The 23,288-nt window shown below is 37.6% G+C and overlaps 1 protein-coding gene across 1 annotated transcript in view; it reads left to right on the forward strand.

Moving 5' to 3' along the window:
- The first annotated feature begins 2,154 nt into the window (after positions 1-2,154).
- SCAF11 (SR-related CTD associated factor 11) overlaps positions 2,155-23,288 on the forward strand; it is a 29,785-nt gene continuing 8,651 nt past the window's right edge. The window contains exons 1-9 of the mRNA XM_088530368.1: positions 2,155-2,230; positions 3,007-3,167; positions 11,769-11,846; positions 13,446-13,540; positions 14,771-14,838; positions 16,398-16,453; positions 18,703-18,809; positions 19,774-19,863; positions 21,660-21,766. Of these exons, the coding sequence (XP_088386494.1) occupies positions 2,170-2,230; positions 3,007-3,167; positions 11,769-11,846; positions 13,446-13,540; positions 14,771-14,838; positions 16,398-16,453; positions 18,703-18,809; positions 19,774-19,863; positions 21,660-21,766 (823 nt within the window). The 5' untranslated portion in view covers positions 2,155-2,169. The remainder of the gene's footprint in view (positions 2,231-3,006; positions 3,168-11,768; positions 11,847-13,445; positions 13,541-14,770; positions 14,839-16,397; positions 16,454-18,702; positions 18,810-19,773; positions 19,864-21,659; positions 21,767-23,288) is intronic.

The following is a 23,288-nucleotide window of genomic DNA, read 5'->3' on the forward strand; positions in this document are numbered from 1 at the left end:
TAATGTTAAGTGTGTTAAAGGCACTCAGTATCTGTTTGAGTAACAAATTTATAAGGAGGGATGTAATGCAACACAAATGCTTTTAGTTGCTGCAGATCTTGGATTTACTGATGTTATATTAGACTCCTAGGATCTCTGTTTCATTATTTACTGTAACTCTGCAAGAGTTCCTGAGATGTCTTTGATATAATAGAGTATAATAGATAAAGGTTATATTTTCTTTTAGAAATTACTAATACAAAGAGGTTCTACAAGGCTCTCTTTCTGCAAACTACCTTATTGATCTCAAGATCTTTAATGAACTCTACTACTACTTCTAATTGCAGTTTGGTGGCTCCTCAAAACCTTGTCGGTCCTCAGCCGCAGAGCACAGCTCTCGGGGCCTTTTCTTTAGCTAGGCTGAGCTGTGAAGTTTGTCTAGGAGTTTGAGCCTAGCTTGCACATTTTTCTGCCTTTGTAGAGGATTGCTGAGGCTTCCGTAAGATTTAGGACGCACGGTTTGTTTATTTTAATGCTCACTTTCCCACCCACCCCTCCTTGATGTAAGTAGCTTTACGCCCAAAGGCTTTAGAAGTCTTCTTGCAAACCGGAGTAAAAATAATAGGACTTGATCTTGTATTGTAAGTTTGAATTTTAAGTTCGACCACTGCTCGGTGGTTGTTTTCTTAAGAGTTTGTATGTAACCTGTGTTAATACTGATTGGGTTATGGGGAATGCCCTTAGTGTTACTAATTGCTCCCGAGTTGGTACCACTTATCCTAATGCACGTGTGTTTGGCAGCTGTGAGCCCGGCATTTGTCATGAAAGGGTGTTTGAAACAGTTATGTTAATTTTGTATGTTTCTTTAAATAACTTCTATGCCATTTTTCCTATCAATAGATTTTTCATATCAAATAGAGTAAGGGAATTTACCCCTATATTGCTAAGTTTTCATGTTCTCTCTCTCCTTCCCACCAACCCCTGACTTGACTCACAGGTTCCTTTGGAGGTTGGTAAGGTAGTTTCTAGTGGATAGGCTGAAGTCATTTAGAAGTCTAATTACAGCTTTCTGATTAGATTCACAGTTTGAGCATGTCGTTAATGAACCCTCTGTGTTTGTGACTCAGGGATGAGAGTCCTAGATTGCCCAAGAAAGGGAGAAATGTTACGTAATGGGCATGTTTGCAGGAGTGTTCCTTTCCTCAAAGAGACGTGATCACTAAAATGCTTCCTGCTGCCAAGAACAAGTAGTAAAGAGTTGATACAAAGTAGTTTTGGAGGGTAAACACTGTGTAACCCCTTCCTAGATACCCAGGTAGAGAGAACAGTGCAGTTAGAGGTAGTTTCTTCTGTGACTTCAGGCATTTGAAAGGCAGGAGATTCACTCCTTGGTGTCATTGCTTTGTAGCTGCTTGCACTTTGCATGTGGTAAGCAAGCTATTTCGAACATACTCTTGCTGTTTCTTGTATGATACAAATTTCTCTGACCCTATATAACATGCATCCCAAGGATAGTCTGTATCCTTGCTATCTGCCTTGACACCACTCCTTTGGAGAGTGGTTCAAATGTGCATCCTCTTTCTTCATGATTCTTAGCTGTGCCTGTGCTTGTGACGTGTCTCTTTTGAATATTCCACTTTCCTTGTACTCTTTACTGACTGCTAATAGCTGTAATTATTTGACAGAACTGAAGCAAGCAAACACAAGCTGCTCTTCACTTTTCTCACCTGCCCCTACCACTGTGGTTGTAGGCACTGAAAGTAACTGGCTTTTCTGGTTTTTGCGTGTTCGATTTCTTTTCCTTCTCCAACATTTTATGAGGGACGATTTGCAGAGGTTAATCACTGCGGTGTGGTTTGCGTAGAAGCTTAGCAATACATTTAGCTTTTCAAAATAGAAGCACTTAAATAAATGTCTTAAAACCACAAAGTTTTTGTAGTGTTTTGATACTCCCAACCTGAAGTTTTTCATTCATTCAGAAAGCATTAAAAATTCTTGTTTGCAAATAGATTTGTCAGTGACTGCCACCGAACTCCTTACGTCGAGCATTTCTACCCTGCGCGTGTTTACTGACGTGGAGAGCACTAGTAATTCCGCATTGAATTCACAATGCCCATTTTTGCTTTCAGCTTGTGTTCTAAATGCAGTGTATGCATGGCTTATGTTTTCCAGACAACATTTTCTAAGAAAATGAAGAACAGAAAGCAACATATTCCAGATGCTGAGAGCCAGGAGCATGAAGATACAGAAGGTAATATCGATGCATGTAAATATTAAAGTATGTCCTCCAGGTCCAAGCTGTGAAAGTCGGATTTTACATGTATTCTCGCCTAATTGTTATTGTGCTGGCTATGAAAGAAGGTATGTAAGCACTGATTATCCCAGCAAAGTGTTTTTTTTACCTAGTGGGGTTCCCAAATCCTTTCCCATGACTTCTTTTTTTATTTAATTGCTAATATCAAAAAGAAAATGGAGGTGGCTGTTACTCAGAAAAATAATGGATTTAAAGTAAAATTCCATGAAGAATGCCTTGGGTTTTAGCAAAAGTAGGAGCATTTCTAATGTACATGATTAGATAAATACTTGAGGATGTTTAGTAACTAAAAACTGGAAAACTAAAAATTGGAGTCTGAGTGTATATAGGATGTTTATGAGGTATGCTGATGTAATTTATTTCATGGAGAGAAAGTGCAAACTTCTGAGGAACTCTTAGGAAAAGAATGACTAAGTGACTTAGCAATAAGTAGGAAATCAGTGATTCTTTCCTCATGTAAATAACTGGAGAGAGAACTTTCATTTGTTTTAATGAAAATATTGATATGGTGATTCTACTCTATGAAATACATTGTGCAAATATATTTTTTATTTCTTTAACTGCTTCTCGGGCCAGCACCTTGACTGCATTATACCTGAATATCTATTAATTTGCTTTTTAACTGCACGATTTTAGCTTAAATTGTTATTCAAATCTGCAGTGACTCTGTTTCAAAGACAGCTGAAAGCTGAAAGTGTCAGTGTTAATCCTAGGTGAAGAAAATGAAGAATGCTGTTCCTGTTCTACTGCTTTCATATCTGATGAAGGTGACAAGTGCCCCATCTGTCTGAACTGCCTTCTGGAACAAGAAATTGGTTTTCCTGAGAACTGTAGCCATACCTTCTGCATGACTTGTATTCTTAAATGGGCTGAGGTAAGTCTGGGAATCAAAGATGTGGTATTTGATCTACTATATCTAATAACTGGTTTTCTTAAAAATCCATAGTTGTGCATTCTTGCTGTATACAGAAGTGTTTCAGTGATCGGTTTATAAGCAGATCTTAAGCTGTGTTCTGTGTACTGTAATAAAATAATCTGTGTTGTCTCTCACCAGATATGTTGCTTAAGTAATGATTGTTAGAGATTGGCCCTCAAGAATGGTGATAATGGTGATTGCTGTTCAGAAAATCAGGTGGTATAACTATAGTCAGGTCATGTAATGTATACTTTGTAATATTGCAGTGGCATGCTTACATAAGCATGGCTTAATCTTCTGTATAATATTTTTTGTATTGTTTCTTTTAATGGGATCTTTCAGGACTGGGACCAGTATGTTTCCACATTGGTCTACAATATAAACTAAGGTTTCAGTAGATACTTCTCTCTGAAGAGTTCAGCCAGAAGGTTTTGTGCTGTTTGGAATTAAAATCTTTAATTTTGATTATAACTGCTGATAAATAAGTACTGGGTAATAAACTAAGTCTCCTATTACCAGATTGCATATTCTGCAAATAATTCATTGCTGTGCTTTCATTTAGTAGTGAACATCCTCAGCTTTCTTCCAGCTGCTGTTACAACAGGTGAAAGGCAATGAGCAGTAAAATGTCCACAAAAGCAGTGCAGTAGGTTGAGGGTTTGCTGTTGAACTTCAGTTTGTTCACACTGCCTAACAGATGTGTTTAAGCCCAATGAGGAAAAGAAGAATCTCTCTTTTAAAGAGGCAAATTTCTTTTCTGCCTTGAAGTACTATACAAATGGAATAGAAAGCAACTTTGGCTCTTGAGCTACAGGTGAGGTAAATGTGATGGCCATTAGTGGTATCTGATAGAAGAGGAAGGACAGCAGTTTCACTGGGGAAGCTGGTGGCTGGATCTGTTCAGTTCATGAAATCCCATAGTCTCATCTGGTAGCTTGATTGAACTGAAAGGAGTGTTTTGCAAACTGGTTGACAGATGTTGAAATGCTTCAACTGTGGGAAGCAGATGAGATTTTTTAACTTGGGTTGATAGAAACATACCAAAAGCCACTGGAGGCATGCTAATGCCATGTGCTTTTGTATCCACTGTTAGTATTTAGTAACACTTGTTGCCTGTGTTTTATTTTGAAGTGTTGCGTAGTATTTGCTTTCTCTGACAGCTCTTGGTTGACCATTAGATAAGTAATTATTGACTACTTAGTTGTCAGTTAAGTCAGTCTGAATAATGAAGACTGAAATTACCTGCAGTTTTCTTGTTTCTTTCTGATTTTTAAGAGAGTAAGGAAGTTGGGAATAAGATTCATAAGTAAAGAATTCATCTTAAGAAGTCGTAAGTTTGCTTCAAGTCCTCTGTGTGGTTTACTGTCACTGTGCTCCATCCAATTAAAAAGATTTTGCCACAAAAAAACGAGCAACTACTTCTCTAAATTGTTGTTTTCAGATTGTGCATAAAGATTTTAGTTATTTTGGATTTTATGCAAAACTGTGTGCATTTTAATTAATTCCAGGGTAGTTCAGGGAAACGGTAAGAGTGAGATTGCAGTTCTGTTCCTCTTTCTAGTTATGAGAGACTTCCAGAAATACTCTTAACTATAGTTAGGTGTTCCGTATTGGCACGTTTTCTTTCTGCAAGCAACAGCCATAGCACTCTGAGGCTTTTTTGGCTTTCTAAGGGGATATGTGTTTCTTTTAAGTGAGTATCTGCTGTTTGATTCCATGAAGAGCTAAAAATGTATAAGATGCTCGTTAAAGTTGACCTGATACACTTAAGCCCTAATGACTAAATCTGAACATTTGGTTTGGTAATTTGGTAGCATTACTTTAGGCTTCTAGTTAATTTGGAGTACTATGTTTCCTTTCTTGATGAGGAAAAGTATCTAGCTCCTTAATGTGAAGTAGAGACTAAACTCCCACCAGGCAACTAGCCTGCAAATTAGCTTTTTTTTTTTTTTAATGTATTATTCACTCTTTGGCTATGTTCAGCATAGTTAACTGCAGTATCCAATATTGCCATTAGGTTGTCCTGTGCTCTAGACTGTCATCTTCCCTGTCTTTGGCTCTACCTCCCAGGGCTCTCGCAGGAATTATGGGCCAGTGTTGGTCCGACTGTTTTCATTAGGCAGCAAGGACTAGAATAAATGCCATTTGGGGTCTGCAACTCTGATAAGCTGACACTGTTTAACTTATTAATGAAGAGCTTAAAGCTATGTTAGCAGCTCATAAAGAATACCAGGCACCTGATGCCTAAATCTGTAGCTGAGGCTGTTGGACACACTCAGTGGGAATGCTGAAGGACAGTGCGAGAAAAGGGCTCTTTTACTGCAAAGAACATCTGTGTGGTGCACAGATTATTATTTTGCCCATATCTCAAAGTGATCTAGAGTCTTCAGGCACCATCAGTCTGGTGTTGGAGCAAGGGAAGTAGTCAAAATTAGACTGTTTTGTATTTCAAGTTACTAAGCACGTGTATTAGTTCATAATAAGCAGGGCTACAAACAAGTAAGGCTAATATGAAGGGATGTTAATTATGTATTTGTGGGAAGCAGTTATCCAATTAGCTAATGTCACCTTGTCTGGTGCACTAAAGGAAAGCTCTTTTTTTTTTTTTTTAAATATCCTACTCATTTTTTAATATCCTACTCAAAGACATCAGTCTTAAAGCAGAGTGCAAGTTACAGAACTTACCCCAGGTGGGTCTCGTGCAGCATCAGTTGGCCCACAGAGCTTCCCTGCATTACGTGTGTGCTAGGTCCTCTGGTTAATTTAGGAGAGCTGTTCACGTGTAGAAGGTTTGGATTGCTGCTCATGTACAATATGCTATATGAGTATGCTGCCCTGTGGATAAAAGGGGAGCTACCTGCCTGGCAAGGGGAATTCTCAGTGTGTGCTTTGCTCTTCCTGATTTGTCTTCCTTTGTCCTTGAGGCTACATGAAAGAAGTAGCTGACGTGGCAACGAGTTCTGCAGTGCTCTTGGTTTGTGGTGCAGAGCAGTGGGCACAGCTGGGGTTGCCCTGTTGAACTGATGTACTGGGTTGCCAGAGGAACCCTAAGCCTAAAGTTAAACACCCTCCACACAAAGATCTTCTCTAGTTTGTGTCTCCAAGGCATACATGATATGCATAGATGATATATCTCAACAGCTGCACAGAAAATTACTTTAATCATACTATTTTAGAAAATCTAGACTTTTCATACTTTTTCAGATTACATACTGACTTTTTGGTGTGCAATTTTTCTTGGTGTATTTATCAAGAAAAATACCCCTATGCAGCAGGTTGTGAATTTTAACACTGTTGAGGGAGAGCCATGTGAAACTTGGTATTTGAATGTTCTTGAGCTTGGGTTCCCTTTTCTGATAATATAGTGTCTAAGAAAACATGGTGACAGCTTTAATTGCCACAGGGTCTGCAGCTCATTACAAATAATGAGCCATTTCATCCTTCCTGAAAGAGAGCCACCATTGCAATAGAACTTGTCAGCATTTTATGGGATATAGAAGCAACATGTGGCAATTTTGGATAGGAAGTGAAGACTAGCCAGCCTGAGTGATGTGGGTAGAGAGAAAACAGCTGTTTAAAATTGCAGCTAATGAGTGTTGACTGGGTGTTGAGACTAGAATCTCTATTATGTGCATTGTTTTATCTCTGTTAACCATCAGTGATATGTCTAGAAAAATAAACTAGAATCTCTTGCTGGAAATGCTGCTCTTCTAAAGCTCAACTGCAAGAATGTTAAATCTACTTTACCAAGAAGACTAGAATCCTGGGATGACTTTTTCCACTTTTTTCTAGAAATAGGGTGCTAAAGTGCTTTCTGGTGTCTGCCTTTTCACTGAAGATGGAGGCAGAACTGTTGGGGCTTTTTTGTGCACAGCTTTTACTGGGAAATGAAAGATTTGGATGCAACTTCTACAGTCTAAACTTTATTTTTAAACCTGAATTTAATGGTGAAAACTAGATAATGTTTTGGTATTGCTGAAAACATGTTCTCTAATAAAGGAGCATTACATTATACAGACCATGTTTCTTTTTTAGGACGTCATTTAATGAGAAGTTGAAAAATAGATTTTAGTTATGGACTGTTGTGGGGAGGAAATGTGGTAAAGTAATAATACTGCAGAAATGCTTGTTCATAGATCTCATCTGCTTGCTAAGTGCATGAAACCTCATAATATAGAGCTTGATGAGATGGGGCTGCTCAACAAAGTTATTCTGTCAACCAAAACCATTTTGAGGTCACCTATCTGGGTGGCTTTCCTAGAAAGCCCCAGCTGGAGCAGGGTCATTTTAAATGCTGCTGGGAGTGATGCAGTTAAGAGCACACTTCCTCTTTGAGATTATCAAGATTGCTGTTTTATAATCTTGTAATAGTATCTTCTGTACTAATAATCTTGAGGCTACACAGTTCTAAGAATACTGAACATGGTTTTGCCTGTGGAGATAAAGCCACATCAAAATACTTTGAAGTGCATTTTCAGAGAACATGCACAGAAAACCCTCACACCTGCTCATAAACAGCTTTTCTGGGGTTACAGGCTCCGTGAACACTTCCATGCCTTATGAAGAGTGTCAGGATATCACAGGTCAAGTGCAAGAATGAATCCCTTCAGAGTTACCGATTTTTACAGGAAAATGCTAAGCAGTTTCATGTAGACAGTGAAACAGCTGAGATGTTTGGAACAGTGTGTTGGATAGCTCTTCTGGGCTTTTCCAAGAAAAACACTGTCAGGAAGCAAAAAACTAAATCTCAAGAACACCAGCTGGGCTCTTCTAATTTTAACTGTTACGTTAAATACTATATTGTAATACTGTTTTCTGATTTTATTCTGTTTTTAGACATCTGTGTTAAAACATAACTGCATACAGTAGTAGTTACGTAAGACTGCCATGTTTTGTTTTTAAATCCCTCCTCCTTATCCATAATAAAAGTGCTAGCTTCTACTTGGACTCCTTTCATCTCCTTACCTTTAACTTGTTTAAGTTTTTTCCTCCACCAAAGGACAGTATATGTTCACTATCCCTTAGGATGCTTCCTGTATAGAAGCCTAAGTGAAGGGGAAAGCTAAGTGGCCTTAAATGAAGACCCTTTGGTTCCTGAGGCATCTTCACAAAGACAAGAGAGGAGCAAAAGGCTCCTAGTGGCTCCTTTTTGCCCCCCAATAAAAAAAAAAAAGTGTTTTGTTTTAACCCTTTTTTTTGCCCTGTAGCAGCACAGGGAGAGGCAGGGGAATATATGTTTTTTTTTTTCTTTTTTTTTAATCCTTTGATCTTTCACTTTAAAGGCCATATTATTAGCTGACAGGTGAAAGCTGATGTATCCTTAGACAAATAAACAACACAGAAGAACCTCTGTCTTCCCTCCAGGGCCCAGATAGTTGTAACACTTTAAGCTGTCATGTCTTTACTACAATATCTCAGAAGATTTGCTGCAAAATATCAGACAAAGTTAGAGCTATAAAGAGCAACTGAGTTGGAGTGGGAAACAGCATCTGCTGTTTCTAAACACGTCTGAACCTAACCATAGCTTTTGGTTCTTCCAGAATGTTTTTCTCTTTCTTGATCACTGTGTATGTATGTATGGGTTTCTTAAACATCTGTTTGGTTCCACAAAAAACTGAGTGAATGATTTTCTAGTCGAGCAAAATACTTTGATTTACTGCTAATGTGTGTAGTAATCCATGTTTACATTTCATAGCAATGAATAAACTGCTTACTGTGACTTAAACTTGGGAACGTGACTTAATCTTCTTGTGTAAATTTAAAATATAGAAACAGACTGTCTTCTCAGAACAACTTATTCTGAAACAAGCTTAATGCGGATATGAAATTTGCCTCTTTCATGCCTCTTTCAGCCTGTCTGGTATATCTAAGAAAGTACTTTACTGTGAGAAGTTTGCAGCTGGTTCAATAGCTGCACTGCACTGCAGACTGTGAGATCTCTCAGTTGGACAACACTGCTCTTTTACTCCTGTTTAGCCTTTTGTTGGGTACAGAACCAAAGCAGTTTTCATAATCCGAGCCCTTAGGGAACTGGGTTAGTTGCCTAGGCTGCTTGGGCCTCACCAGGGCCGCCAGGTTGCAGGGAACAGTGGGATCCTCCAGTGGGAGGACGGTGTGGGTAAGGATAAAATCCCTCTCCTTTGGAAGCTCTGGTGAGGTAATGGCTTGAATCTCACCCTTGTGCAATAGCTTGTTCATGCAATGATCCCTGTTCTTTTAATAAATAAAATCCAACTCTGGTCTGGTTACTTAATTTCAAATTACAGCCTGATTGCCCAAGGGTTGGGGGGCTGTATAGGCAAATGAGGAGCAGGGCTCACTTTGCCATTGTTTCCTGCTCATCATCAGTCAACTGGAATATGAAAAGCTCTGATAAATGAACAAGAAAAAAAATCGTTTAACCTTATGACAGTTTGTACGCAAGTTTCTCATAGTTGCTCATGCCAGTCTGTTTATAAGAGGAGCATTGCATCTTGCTTGCAAAAAATAGCATATTTCCCTGGTAACTCTCTTAAGGACAGAATTTACACTATTGAAATACTGGATTTGTTTAGTGAGATGAAGTAGGGTCTAACAGAGGTCGGATTTCTCCCCTACTTCCCCATCTCCCTGTTCTGAAGACCCCTCAAGTGAGGAAGGGGAATGAGCATCCACATTAAACCATCTCTAGCATCAGAATATAATACTGATTTCCTGTGTGTTTCTCCACGAGTCACAGCATGGCCTAGTTAGGTGGAGCTTTGGTTGACGCTTCCCCACTCTGGACACCTCAAACGTGTCGCTGTTTGATGTCTGTATCCTTGCGCAGTGCAGCCCTTCCCTCAATGGGTGCACGCTTAGGTTGCTAAGGAAAAGACAGTAAATCTGTATTTCTGGAGACCTCTATCAGATTTGATTGGAAATAGTCAGTAAATTCGAAAGTTGTTTGGGGGAGAAGAAAAGGAATGAAAATGATGCCCAAATGTGGGTAGCAAGTGTGGATGCAGTTTCTTCTAAGGAGTCTAAAAGGGGAGAAGGGGGAAGAAGAAAGGAAAAAAAGAAAAAACCCGGTAGATGAATTCTGATTGAGAAATGAATGTTGGATGCATGGGAAATGGGAACTGACTGTGCATGCAGCTTCTCCAGTGTAATGGTTCAAAGGTAGAATGGTTATTTGAGCTTGGAATACTGGAGCACACTCTTAAAAATGAGACAGACTCATTAGTCTCAGTGGAAAATGTACTAATTGTATTTTTTTTTTCTAGATTGTCTTTTAGCAAAGTAATTCTTTTGCCTCTGGCTCCTTATTAAAATATATTCTCCCGGTATTTGCTGTATCTTCCTGAAGAAGGCAGAGCCCGGGACATGTTTGATGCAAGTATGAAATGGAGTGGCAGAGCTCCAGCTGCTCCCAGTTACTGCTAGGGGCAGAATAGCCTCCTTGAGGGCCATTCTCTTGAAAACTGCTTTACAGAATGCCAGTTGTGTCAAGCACAGGAGCCTGTGCTCTCTACAGGCTGCCAAAAGGAGCTGGAATGTAGTAGAGCACTCAGCCACCCACCAGCCTTGTGGCTTTTAGCTTTCCTTGCAGGGATGTGGTTTCTTTCTCTTCTTTTCCCTCCTTTCATATGATCCTTTTGTCCTGTGTCAGCACCAACACTGTTCCCTTGTTAATATTAGAACTTTACTTCCAGGCTTTTTTGAAGTTGCATCTACAGGAGAAGCTGTTAGGCAGCAAAATACTCTTTGTCAATGTTGTTCAGCTGCAGTGCCAGAGTAGTTGCTCAGAAAGCGCAAGATGTAAGTAGGGGATTGGGATTCTCAGGCATATTTGAAACTGCTGATGCTTTTGGGTCAATATTAGGAGAGCCCCAGTGTTGTGGAAGTCAAAGGCTAAATAGGGGAAAAATTCAGTAGGTAGAGAAACAAGTGAAAAGTAATGGAGAAGTAAGCAGCTTGAAAAGTTGCAGTAGATATTAATGCAGTAGCCTTTCGTAGAGAGTCGTTTATTTGATTTTGATTAGAAGACGCCGAATTAAAAAGTTTGGTAGCTGAGAAGTTGAAGGGCATGTTAGAGAGTTCCACCACAGTTTGTGTTACAGAGTTGAAACCGGGGAGCGAGGGAAGCTGTTCTGTGTGGTAGCTGTCCCTTCCCATGCCCAGCGACTGCATTATGTTCTTTTGTTGGTGTGTGCTAATATTTGGCTTTCCAGCATTACGAAAGAAAGGGGGGTTTGTGCGGTGGTGCAAAACTAGAGTTACCTAACAGGGACTTTAAAAATAAAAAGAGAATGACGAAAAAGAAGTCATAGCTACCTTCATGTAGGTGTTTTTCCTCTTTTGAATATAACTTCTGAGTTACATTGCTGTTTCTTTTGGACTTTCTAGTAAGGAAAAGTCTCTTTACAAAATAGGTTACTAAATTATATGACCAGTAAATGCAAATAGATTCTTAATGTCAGCAAGTTTGAAATTTTGCGTATTTTCATCAAAGCACTGTAGCTAAGATGAAAAGTACAGAATGTGGCTATTTTTTTCTTAGCTTATTACAAAAGTTATAACAGGAAAAATCTTTTTCAGACAAAGGCCTCGTGTCCTATTGATCGCAGACCATTTCAAGCCATATGTAAGCTTGATGCATTAGAGAATCAGATAAAGGTGAGTCCCAGCCTTTTTTCTCAAACAGCTGATGTTGTAGCTGATGTATATAGACCTCTTGGTCATACACAACTGAGTTTTGTTAATTTATTAATTACAGCTTTAACATTTCTGAAAATATTTGATGCTTAGAATTCTGTTAATTCTTCCAAAACAAACTTTTACAGTAACAAAGTATAAACAAATAGCAGCTTCTTAATCATCGTTGAACGTTCTTTTTATGCCTAAGAAGAAAAGTAGAGTATGATTCTCAAAGCTTTTTGTTTTTTCTTAATTAAGTTTTGTAAATGTTATATGAACTAGCTGGCCATAATGCCTGCTTAGCAGAGCTGAGTCTTAGCACTGCTTCTAAAACACTGGCAGGAACAAATTCATGAAAGCAAGAAGAGTGAGGTAATAAGCCTTGCTCAATCTAGACTTCTGAATCTTTTGGCCATAAATAAAGCAAAATATAGCTGCTGTAGAGAACAGTTTACCAATTAGGAAAATAAAACTTATTTGTGACAGATGTTGATTACTGAACTTGAAAACATGTGCAAAAAGATTCTCATACTTTTAGGTACAGGTTTGGAGTTCTGAGATAAACTTATGTCTTTGAATAGTTCCCAAGTTACTGATTTTTCATTTCACTGTATTCACAAAAGAAGCTCCCTTGCTTTGTGTGCGTGTGCGCATGCCAAACTGAGGAAGCAACTGAAACAAGAGAAACCAAAGACTTTAGTGAGGGTAGTTTAGAGACTCTATCAACTTTGCTTTTAGTGCACTGGGTTTCGTGTTCACAGAGATGGGGTGCCAATAAGCAGGCAAGCAGGACAGAGGGGGATCCTGCTCCAAAACAAGAGGTGCTGGAGCAGGGGGATAGGTGGAGGCACAGGGAGGTGCTGCCACCATGGTCACTGTTAGCAGGGGCAGTATCGGTACTGTGATACTCACAATAAGAATAATACCGGAAAACCAAAGTTACATACAACGTCAAGTTTCTCGAATAAGAAAATACAAAGTATCCCATGAAAGCAGGTGAAATGTAGCCATTGAAGTTACTTCGCAGCTCAGGTTTTTACTGTTAAAATTCATTTTGTAATAAAAACGGTGTTGTAGCCACGTTTTTAAAATTATGTTATATGCTATCTGCAAGCTACTTTAAGAAGAGTGTATTTTTCCTTTTTTAGGACGAGGAAGCATTTGGAAGTTGAAGTGTAGTTGAGCATTTTTTCAAAGTCAACCTTCGCATAGTCACATTAACCAGCTCAGTTCAGAGACACTGGAGTCACTAATTCTCAGTGACAGATAGCACAGGACTTTTGAGGTGCTTGCAGTGGCATTCTGAATATTCAGGGACGTGTGGCTTTGGGGAATTTGTATGCATCTTTGGCCTAGCCAGTATATATATATCAGCATTTTCTGACATTTTGTAAAAAATAGGTCAAAATATCCTCAAATCTGTAAACTGTGAAATTAAAGAAGCTATGATTTGAGGAGGTTTCAAGTGCTTCTGTTTGAGCTCATTTGCCTGTAGACCTGTAGATATTTTGGAAGTATTTGAATATGGTGTTTACTGAATTTCTAGACTGAAGACTGTGACTTTATTTCTCCATTCAGGTTCAGGTAAAGAAGCAATTATGGGAGACAGAAGAGGAAATCTGTGCCTGCAATAAGGGAAAATATAGCCATGCAAAGATGAGAAGATTTATAAGGTTGGTATTGCACTTAACCTAAAGGATTCTAATTGGAATTCCCAAAATAAAAATTCAAGTGTTATTAAATATACAGGTTGGAAATTATTCCTCTTTTTTTTTTAAGTGTTTTTTTTTTTAAGACATTCTTTCCTCTGTCAGTGGTAATTTAGCTTTTTCATCACAGATGTAGTTCCTACTAAAGTTAATGATAAGCAGGGTGTAAGGAACAGTGTATTGATTGCATTTAGGTATACAGTGGTGGTTTTCAAAACAAATCTGACAAATTTCTTGTTAATTTGAGTTCAGATTGTATATCTAGGTCATATTTTGACAAAAGGACTGTTTTCCTTTGGTTATCTAAATGAATCTAAAATCCACCCTTGCAGATTATTGTACACATTGGCATTGTTCATCTTTTTACTATAAGGTATAGTTATAGTCAAGATCTCATTGCATTTTGAGAGAGGACTATGGAAATACTCCTCCTGTGTAGCAGATATTTTGTCTTGTCACACTTGCTGTAAAGAAGAGCTTACACTGATCTCCTTCATTTCGTTGCAGAGCACCAAGCAAGGGACAAAAAATACCACTCCTAGTGGAATAGTATTTCACTGAAAACCCTTTCTACTTCTGTGTCCAAATTCTTTTTTCTTAGAATTAGTTCTCTCTAATTAAAATTTGGGTAAAAAAAAATTGTAAATGCTTACCCGAGAGCACTTGCATATGGGGGAAATTTAGGAATGCACAGGTGAATTTCTCTGAATGTTCATAATTTAAACACGTTGTTCAGAATAGTACGTGATGCCTAGAATTCTTGAAGTATGATTTTATGCAGATTTCATTATATATTATTTAGAAAATAAGCAAGATACTGAGGTGAGAGACCTTTGCACCTCTGAAATACCACTGACTGATATTTTTCTAAGTATTTGTGCATGTGAGTTGTGACATCTTTTACATGTTGCAGTGAAATCAAGCAGAATAAAAACATTGATTTGATACTGATGTCTTGTAAGCAGATGTTTCTTCCATTTTTAAGCTTTTCAAAGCATTATGTTATTTAATGCACAGATTATGTTACACAGCATGCAAATTCAGGGTTTTAATAGCAGTCAGTAGCCATGAATTCTGTGCATATAAAATAAAATTTCCCTGAAACAGGAACTGGTTTAAGATGAGTGGATATGCTCTTAGCTCAAGTATGTTCAAAGATATAACTGCTCATAGTATCTTCTGTTAATTTTTCAGAGGAGCTACAGCTCCAGAAAGATGGCCTTTAGCAGCGAAATTAAACACAGTTGTGAAGAAAAAATACAGTAAGTTGATATATATATATTTTTAACTGCCCATGTAAAATTGCTGATTTTATTTTGGAACTTCATTATTTGCCTTAATGAATTAAATATAAGATTTTTTCTTAACTGCTTACATTTGCATGTCAAAATCAAATACCAAGTTATAAGAGTGTGGAACTTAAGAGAGCAAACTTGCAATATTTTGGAACCACAGTAGTGTTTTTTGCTGGAAAAACTGCCTCCTTAATTACAGTCATAAATGAAATGCATTAGTTTCAGCCAGAGATCACTTCGTTAACAGGTACTGCTTTTTTAAAGTGGTTTCATAACTTAGGAAACTAAGCAAAAATCTGAAAAGGTGAAAACTGCTTGACATGGAAATGGCTGTTGTGAAATTACAAGCATTTTTATTTTGCTCATCTAAAACATTTCATAGAAATACTCTTAGATTTTTGTACAGTTTATATAGTATCTCTGTTGACGTGTGTTTTCTGCAGCCAAAATAGTGTTCTGTGTTTTTGTCATACTGATGAAATTCTAATTTATAAGTTATATTTCACAAACTTGAAGGAGTAAAGGAGTACGAAGCCACTTCTTTTTTTTCAAGTGACTCTTCTAGATTCCATCTTCTTTAGTCTGGCTGAGTACAGATGAAAGTGAAGTGACTTAGTATTGTTTGTTTGAAAAGAAAATATGAAGTCAGTTTGGGGTGTTAATCTGGTGGGGGTTTTTGTTTGTTTGTTTTGTTTTCAGTATTTTAAAAAGCATTTTTGTTTTCCAATAATAAAATTACCATGCTCGAGTCCTGCCTTTTTTAAGGCCTAAATGGATGAACTCATCATCATAATCTGCATATTGCAGGTAATCAAATTTAACCCAGGCGAGGCCCTAATTGCGATATCTGGCAATACCTTCCTGAGAAGCATCCAGTTTTAATTTCCAGTTTTGGTTTGAAGAGATAGTGCATTGATAGATGCACTGGGGTTAATCACTTCGTGTGAGAAAATACTTTTTTTTTTCTTTCTTTCTTTTTTTCTTGTAAGTGATTAACTTGAATTTGGCAGTCGTCAGCCTCCAGGTATTGACCCTGATTATCCCTTTCTCTGCCAGAACAGAGAGCCCTTTAGTACCCTGTCTTTTCTGCCCAAAGTAGGTGTGTATCTGGTGTAATGATGTCAAATCTCAGCTTTCATTTTTGGAAGCTGAAGGGATGAGCTCCTCAGCTTTTTTACAGCAAGCTGAAAGACTTGTTTTTTCCTTCAGACACTTCTGTGCGACTTCCTCACAGGAGATATAGCAACACAAACAAATAGTTCCTTGTTACCAGCTCTCTCGGTTAAAAACAAAACAAAATAAGCTGCTGCTCTGTAGTGGTTTGGTGGAATAGTTAAAGAATAATTGTAATAACTTGTTTCTTGAAGGTTTATAAATATTGGAGTGTAAACTGAATTTATATGTAAACACATTGCCAATACACTTCGGGTACACTTTCATTAACATCTAATTGATTTAAGGATTTTAATGAATAATTAAAAGCTAATGTATTACGATCAAAGTGTATTGCTGCTTATTTCACGCAGGTAAAGGTTTGTGTGATAAACGAAACAAGAAAGCTTTGTCTGTGAAGATAAACAAGGTTGGTTCTGATAACGAAGCACTATAAACATTTGTTTTTCAGCTTTTTAAAACCTTTCTACTTACTCTTAATTTAACTTCTCTATTTGTTATCGTAGTATGATCCAAAAGTAATTTTTACCTTTTTGCTTTGTCTTTTTTTTTTTTGTCTTGAAAGAAGTGGTTAGAATATAGTACTAGGTTATATCAGTCTCTCTCTCAGATTAAATAACTTTTCTGATTATGAATATTTTCACTTAGATTAGCATTCTGCATTATAAGACACTAACTACCCTCTTCTCACTTCTGTTCACCAATCGTTGTTATTGTTCCAAATCTTTGTATCAAATTACTTCAGCTAACTTTATTCTTTACACCAAGCTTAATGGGATATTACTTTTAAGATTTCTTTTTCCAGAGTTCCTCTTTAGTTAAGTTTATGCTACATTAGGTTTTGAGTGCAATTTTTAGGCGGTTGTAAAGGCTCTGTTTGAATTCTGCCTTCCTGCCCTTTCAGAGGTATTTCAGGGTCTCTGGGATGCCAGACTGTGAACCATGTTTCATGTTAATGATTATACGTGTAAGCATATTCCTATGGAACAGGCTTGGGCAGTTAATTTAAATTGTTTGAAGTAAATGATTATGTTCTTGGTGTTTGTCTTACCTAGATCGTAAAAAATTGGAAGCAAGCCACTGTCTAAGTCTGTATTTTGCCTGATGCCTTGCTTGCTGCAGGATATTAATACCTACTGCACCATGTGGTTGGTTGCTTGGGTTCTCTCTGCTTCATGCGGAGCATGATTCCTTTGCAGTCTGTAGCTCCAGGCTTTCTCTTTGGTTCTGGCCTTTGCAAGTTTTGGTCCCCTTACTGCGTAAGGTCAAAATCGTCTTTCAGAGGCTGCAAAAGCATTTGAACCGGAAAGGTAGGGCCACCTAGTTGGGCTGTGGGGTTGTGGCTGCTTTTACGTCTAGTTTCAGTGATTCCTGTGCAGTACTGAATGGTGGCAACGTCTCAAACTGTGTTTGTCACAAAAAAAGTACCTAAGCAAAAGTAGGCTTACAAAAACAAAACAACAACAAACCAAAGAAACCATGCTCCCTCGAATCTCAGTGGGACAGGTACAGGATTAGGAATGAGAGAATTACCTGATGCATCTTCAAAGATTGGGTTTTCTTTTTTTTTTTGGTGGGGAAGGTGGGGTGTTTTTTTTTTTTTTTTGGCACACTGATTTACTAGTTGCCACTTCATAAAGATATTATCAGAGTACTTGAACATCCATTTTAGGTGGAGGGAGAAATGTTAATTTTTGAAATAAGTATTCTTGGGAAGAAAAAATGGCAGCTTGCTTTGGCAGAAGCTCACTGCTATTCACACTGGGGCACGTTCAGGTCAAAACCAGCCTTCTTGTTGACGTTTGACAGCACACGTAGAACAAGGCTCCACACGTGAGAAATCCATCTACGCCCATCTTACTACAAAGAGGCATCTTTTTTTCTATGAAGTAAATATATTGTAAAAGAGAACGTTGGGAAGACCCTGTAGGTTCTAATTTTTAAATGTAGTTTCAAAACCAGCTCAATATGCACAAATATGTCAGTCTGGTAATTGAGGGAAGTGTATGGAGACGTGGCAACACCAACGAAGTCAAGCTGTTTGCTGGACACAGAGTGGAAGGCAACACACTGGTGTCAGTGCTTCAGGTGTTTGTGTCAGCTGAAATAAAGTGGTGTTTCATACACAGAAGGTTGTCCCTTTGTGTGAGGACCCAGTAGATGGTCAATACCAGTAATTCTTGAATTCTCTGACTCCCCTTGCAGGCAAAGGAGCATCCCAGCTACTTAACTTGGGCATTCTTGTTATTTGAACACCAGGCATTCGTTGAACTCCTGTATTATTGTTAGAAGGTGCCACCATTTATTGCTTATGGTTCCTTAGCTAGTGGCAGTGGGAACTGTGAAATGGTGAAGATAATAGCTCATTTATTGGTTTCCCATATGTTTCTATATGGAGCACTAACAACTTCCTTGCGGAAAACCTATAGAAAATTAGGTTTGTCTGGAAAGGTCTGCAGGCGTTGAAGATCTGGAGATCGGATACAGGAACATTTGCTATAATTGCAGGTCTGAATACAGTATTAACTGTGACACTACAGTGGTGTCAGCTTTTGTGAGCTGAAGTCTGCTGACACAACTTAATTTTGGTGCATTGTTATGTATGAAATGCTAATTATTTCATTTTGGATTTGTTTCATTTATCATTTTATGTTGTAGCCCAGAAGAGAGACCTGCTGGAGCGAGCGCCTCAGAACTGCTTTCTCCAGCACACCTCTAGCCAACGGGAGCAAGGAAGAATCCTCTTTAAGCTGCAGAAATGACAGGTAAGTGTATACTAGTGCCTAACACAAAGCAACAGGTTACAGCATTGTGGATACTATAGTTCTTCTTGCCTCCATCTGTCTGTTTTTACCTAGAAATGTTTTAATTGAAGGATGACTGCTTTTATGTTCATTGCTAAAACAGCAGTTAAAGGATAAACGCCAACATTATAAAATGAGCATCGCTAAGGAGTGTCCCAGTTGGCCTGTTGCATATTCAGCATAATACTTAAGCATATGCTTGTAACCTCATTTGTTTATTAGGATTTTAGCATATGTTTAGCATTTTTTTTTAGCATATGTTAGTACTGCTTGCTGAGCTGAAGCCTTAAACAGAGAAGGGTCAGTCCTGTTGTTACAGCAGCAGTTAGCAGAACAGTTACCAGTATTTCAGAGCAGGAACAATTTTATTTTTCTGTGTCTTGACTACAGGAGGGATCCATCAAACAACTTGTGCTTAATGAGCTTAGTACTTAACAGGCATAAGAAACATATTTTGTTGAGAAGGTGGAAGGGAGTTAAAAAACAGTGGAAGTAATGATAGATATTAAAAGTCTGCAATAATATCCAGGACAAAATTATTTGGATAATATGGCCTTATCAGAATTGCATGGGTGAGGCAATCTGTAAATGGAGGAGGGGTTGATGACGTTTTTTCTCCATGAATGCAACAATATTAATTTTTCGGGGATACAGAGTTTCTCCATCCTTTGACTTCCTCGAGAACTGAGTTCATCTCCTGTTTCCTCTTTCTTATTCCTAAATAAATCCTCTTTTTATTTAGGACTTCTCTCTCATTTTTATGACTGCTTTTCCATCTAAAAACAGAGATACATTTTCATCATGACTTCTGAAAGTTCTAATACAGTTTAATTTACAAAATAGTAACTAATGGAAGCGATTACTGAAGTACAAAGCAGTCATAATACAAAGTTATTTTAAAAGTGGTGTGAAATTTATATTTCAGTACAGAATTCACAGAAATCAATATAGTGATCAGACAGAAGAGACAAGAACTGGAGTTGTCCTGTCCATCTGTGCTTGCTAGAGCTGAAAGGTACACGTTTAGTTTCTATACTAGCAAAGACTCTTAATGAACTACTTAGTTTGAAATTTGATTTAAATGGCTTTTTAGATATGTTACTGTTTGATCACTAAAATTAGACTGTTTGCTCACAACATTTTAATTTTTGTGTATTTGTGCCTGCTGGTTTATGTTAATACAAAGACTGCTCTCTGTACATCTTGGTGCTATCGTTATCCTCAGCGTAATCCTTAGCATCGTAACTGCACTGAGTTGTGCACCTCACTTTCACAGAAATGCACTTTTAAACATATTTTCCATTAGGAAGTTAGTGTGTTTTATATACTCTTAAAATTGATTTCCATCATTAAAAATCAGACTACATTTGCTGTAATATCTAACTGCTTTTTTTTCCTCTTACATGGTTTAGTTCTGACACTTTTCTTTTTCTGTAATTGTGTATAAACAGATGCATCTGGAAAGAAAATGAGTAATTTTATCAAATGAAACAACATAAAGGATATAGGAGAGTAGATGAGTCTTTTAAAAAGTTTTTGGGTATATATTATCATTAAAAATAGATTTGAAAAAGACATTGAGAAATTGATTCTGTCCATGATGATGACTCCCCTGCATCTCTCTACTCCATCCTTGCCCTAAAAGATTAATGATGAGAGGAAAATAGATTTTTTATTATTATTATTGAAATAGTTTAAAATTTCACCTATATGTTTACATATAATTTTGCTGATAGAAAGCTTCATTCTAACTTACAGGTATAAATTTTTTTATCACCAACTAAATTCTGTCTTTCTGCAAGGTTTACCTTTCTTGTGAGGCATAGTATTTCATATGTTTAAACAAATAAAAATAAAAGTATTATTTAAAGTGATGCATTTTGTGGTCAGTGGGCATTTTATGTATTTTTGTTAAGCTACATTTGAAACAATTCTTAAGTAAAATGTCAAGAACAGCTAATAACTGCGTGGCATAATCTAGGAAAAAATACATAAAAAACACCATTATTAATCTTACATTTATACTATTTCTTTTTTTTTATGCAAAAGAAGCTGTTCTTTTGCTGAAGTGCTAAGTCAGTGTTACAAATTGTTGCCAGTACGACAGCCTGCTGATTTGGATTAGACTCTGCTGCAGTTTTATGTTGGGTTTTTGAAGAATGACTTTAACGTAGCACAGCTGTTCAAACTGGTTTAGTGGATTAGGTGTTAACAGATTAGCCTTGGAAAATAAACTCAGATTTGTTTTAGACATTGGCCTAATTAATGAAGAAACTTCAGAGCATTCTGTGAGTGAGGCTTCAGACTCTTCATTTTCTAGTTCCAATACGTTGGAGAACTTTTGTATTTAGGAACAGATGTGCCTCATATAACACTCTGCTGGATTATCTGAATGGATACTCAGACTGTTTTAATCAAGTAAATCATGCTCAGTGTAGCCTCAAATAACTCTCTCAGTTCTTCAGTAGCACTTTTACGTTTATAGTATCTTATTACAGAGTTGAAGGCCAAAGTGAAGCCATGGTTATGCAGTGGAGAACAGAGCTTCTCAGAACTCATTGCAGGGCTTCATGTCCAGATTACTTGCAAGATTGTTAGAAGTTAAACTTTGTGCCTTAATCATGTGTGCCCCTTCAAAAAAAATATTTTTGAAGAATAAGGTTTCATTCTCTTTCATTTTTGCTTTTCTCAAGCTGGAACTACCCTAGAAGCATAATGCTTGCCTTATGTTTTTGATAACACTGATTTTGTCTTATTTCAAACACTTGCTACAAACAGCTAAAGCAGCTGTTACTGCGTTTAATTTTCCAGAATTCCTTTGATATCCTACGGAGCTGAAGCTGAGGCCGTTCTTCTTCCTTCTACCACATTGCCAGTGACAATTCTTCCAAGCAATATCAGGCCTTTGGAAAACTTTGGTAAACTTTTTTTTTGTAAGTTTTATTTATAGCTCATGTAGAATATTGTCAAAAAGTGATTATGAGAAATGTGAGCAGAATACTTAGTTGCTGGGGGAGGTTATACACTCCTATGCAGCGTAAGGAGCAAACTCTTTGCTGACAAGAAGGATAATCAAGAAACTGCAGTCTGGGATCTCTTTTAGTACACTAGCAAGCTACAAGCTTGCAGAAAAGTTTCCATAGCTCCAGAATATGGCAGAAATTCGGCAGAAGGGCAGGCAGGGAAGGGTCTTCCTCCGGCTGCTTTGCCTGCTGCTCTCCCTGTCCTCACGCAGAATGTGGCTTCTCTTCCCCCAGCTTCCCTGCAGCTGGTGCTTAACCATTGCTGCTTTGGTGGTCGTGAGTCCTGTTAGCTCGTGTCTCTGGTTGGTCTTTCTGATCCTTATTACAGAAATGTGAACATTAAATAAGAAGCAGAACGTTCACCCACCTGAGATTCAGAAGTGCATCTCAACATTGCTACAAGGTCCTCTTAACCTGAGAGGGCTGGGTGTGCTGGAGGTGGATGCAGTGAATGAGCTATTTCATGTAAATCGGAACTGAGCCATGATGATAGCAGCAAAGGAAGACATTTCAAATCCTTTTCTTATGCCCTGCTTCAGTTTCTTAAACTTTGGAAGAAGGTTATCCTGCATTATTGATGAGGGGCCCTACTATGTTTAATGAATGTTTAATGACTTTAAAATTTAAGTTAAAATTTAATTAAAAATAATTAATGAAGTTTAGATCCAAGAAAAGAGACGTTAAGGCATTTGATGACTGATGCATGAGATGTGTCTAAGAATATGGTCTTTGAAGAAAAAAAGGAAAATTCAGGAGAACTAGTGGGAAAAAAAGTGTGCTAGTCTCTCTTTTAGTCAGGCTTCCTTGTTAATCTGAACCACAAGCAGAAAAAAAAGAAGAATTATTCTTATAAGAGATTAAAAACATTTAAATAAGTTTCAGCTTGTTTTTTCAACTGATCTGTGAGTGCTGATAATGCTGTCAAACCCTAGTGCAGAACAGGGAAGTCAACCTCTTATGCTCTCTTTTGGGAGAAGCAGGAGATCGTGAGGAAAGGCAGAAGACAGGAAATGGGGAACACACTGATTTAATACAAAGATTTGTGTGTGCCTGTTCAGGTAAACAGCTGTATGGGCTCCTCCTTCTGTGTTTACACAGGAGCACAGACCAGGCAGTCATGGTCCTGTGCTCTGCCATGGCCTTTTAAAGTGATAATCTATGAAGTGCTTGAAAAGTAATTCTCAAGATTATCAGATTATATATGTGCTTTTAATAAACAAGTAGTGGGTAGTAGAAAGAGGAGTTTGTGCTCTTACATAGTTGTTGTCTTATCAATTTGTGTCTTATTTTTCTTTAATCCATTTAAGAATACATTAAACTGAAATATTTTAGTGCAGTAAAAGCACTGTAAATTGCAGACCTGTACAGAGAGTTAGAATTAAGTGTCTTCAAGCATGATGTGATACATCCACTGCAA

Source organism: Tinamus guttatus, unplaced genomic scaffold (assembly GCF_059628265.1).
Source record: "Tinamus guttatus ecotype Peru unplaced genomic scaffold, ASM5962826v1 Tinamus_guttatus_pri_ptg000368l, whole genome shotgun sequence".
NCBI classification, from domain to species: Eukaryota; Metazoa; Chordata; class Aves; order Tinamiformes; family Tinamidae; genus Tinamus; species Tinamus guttatus.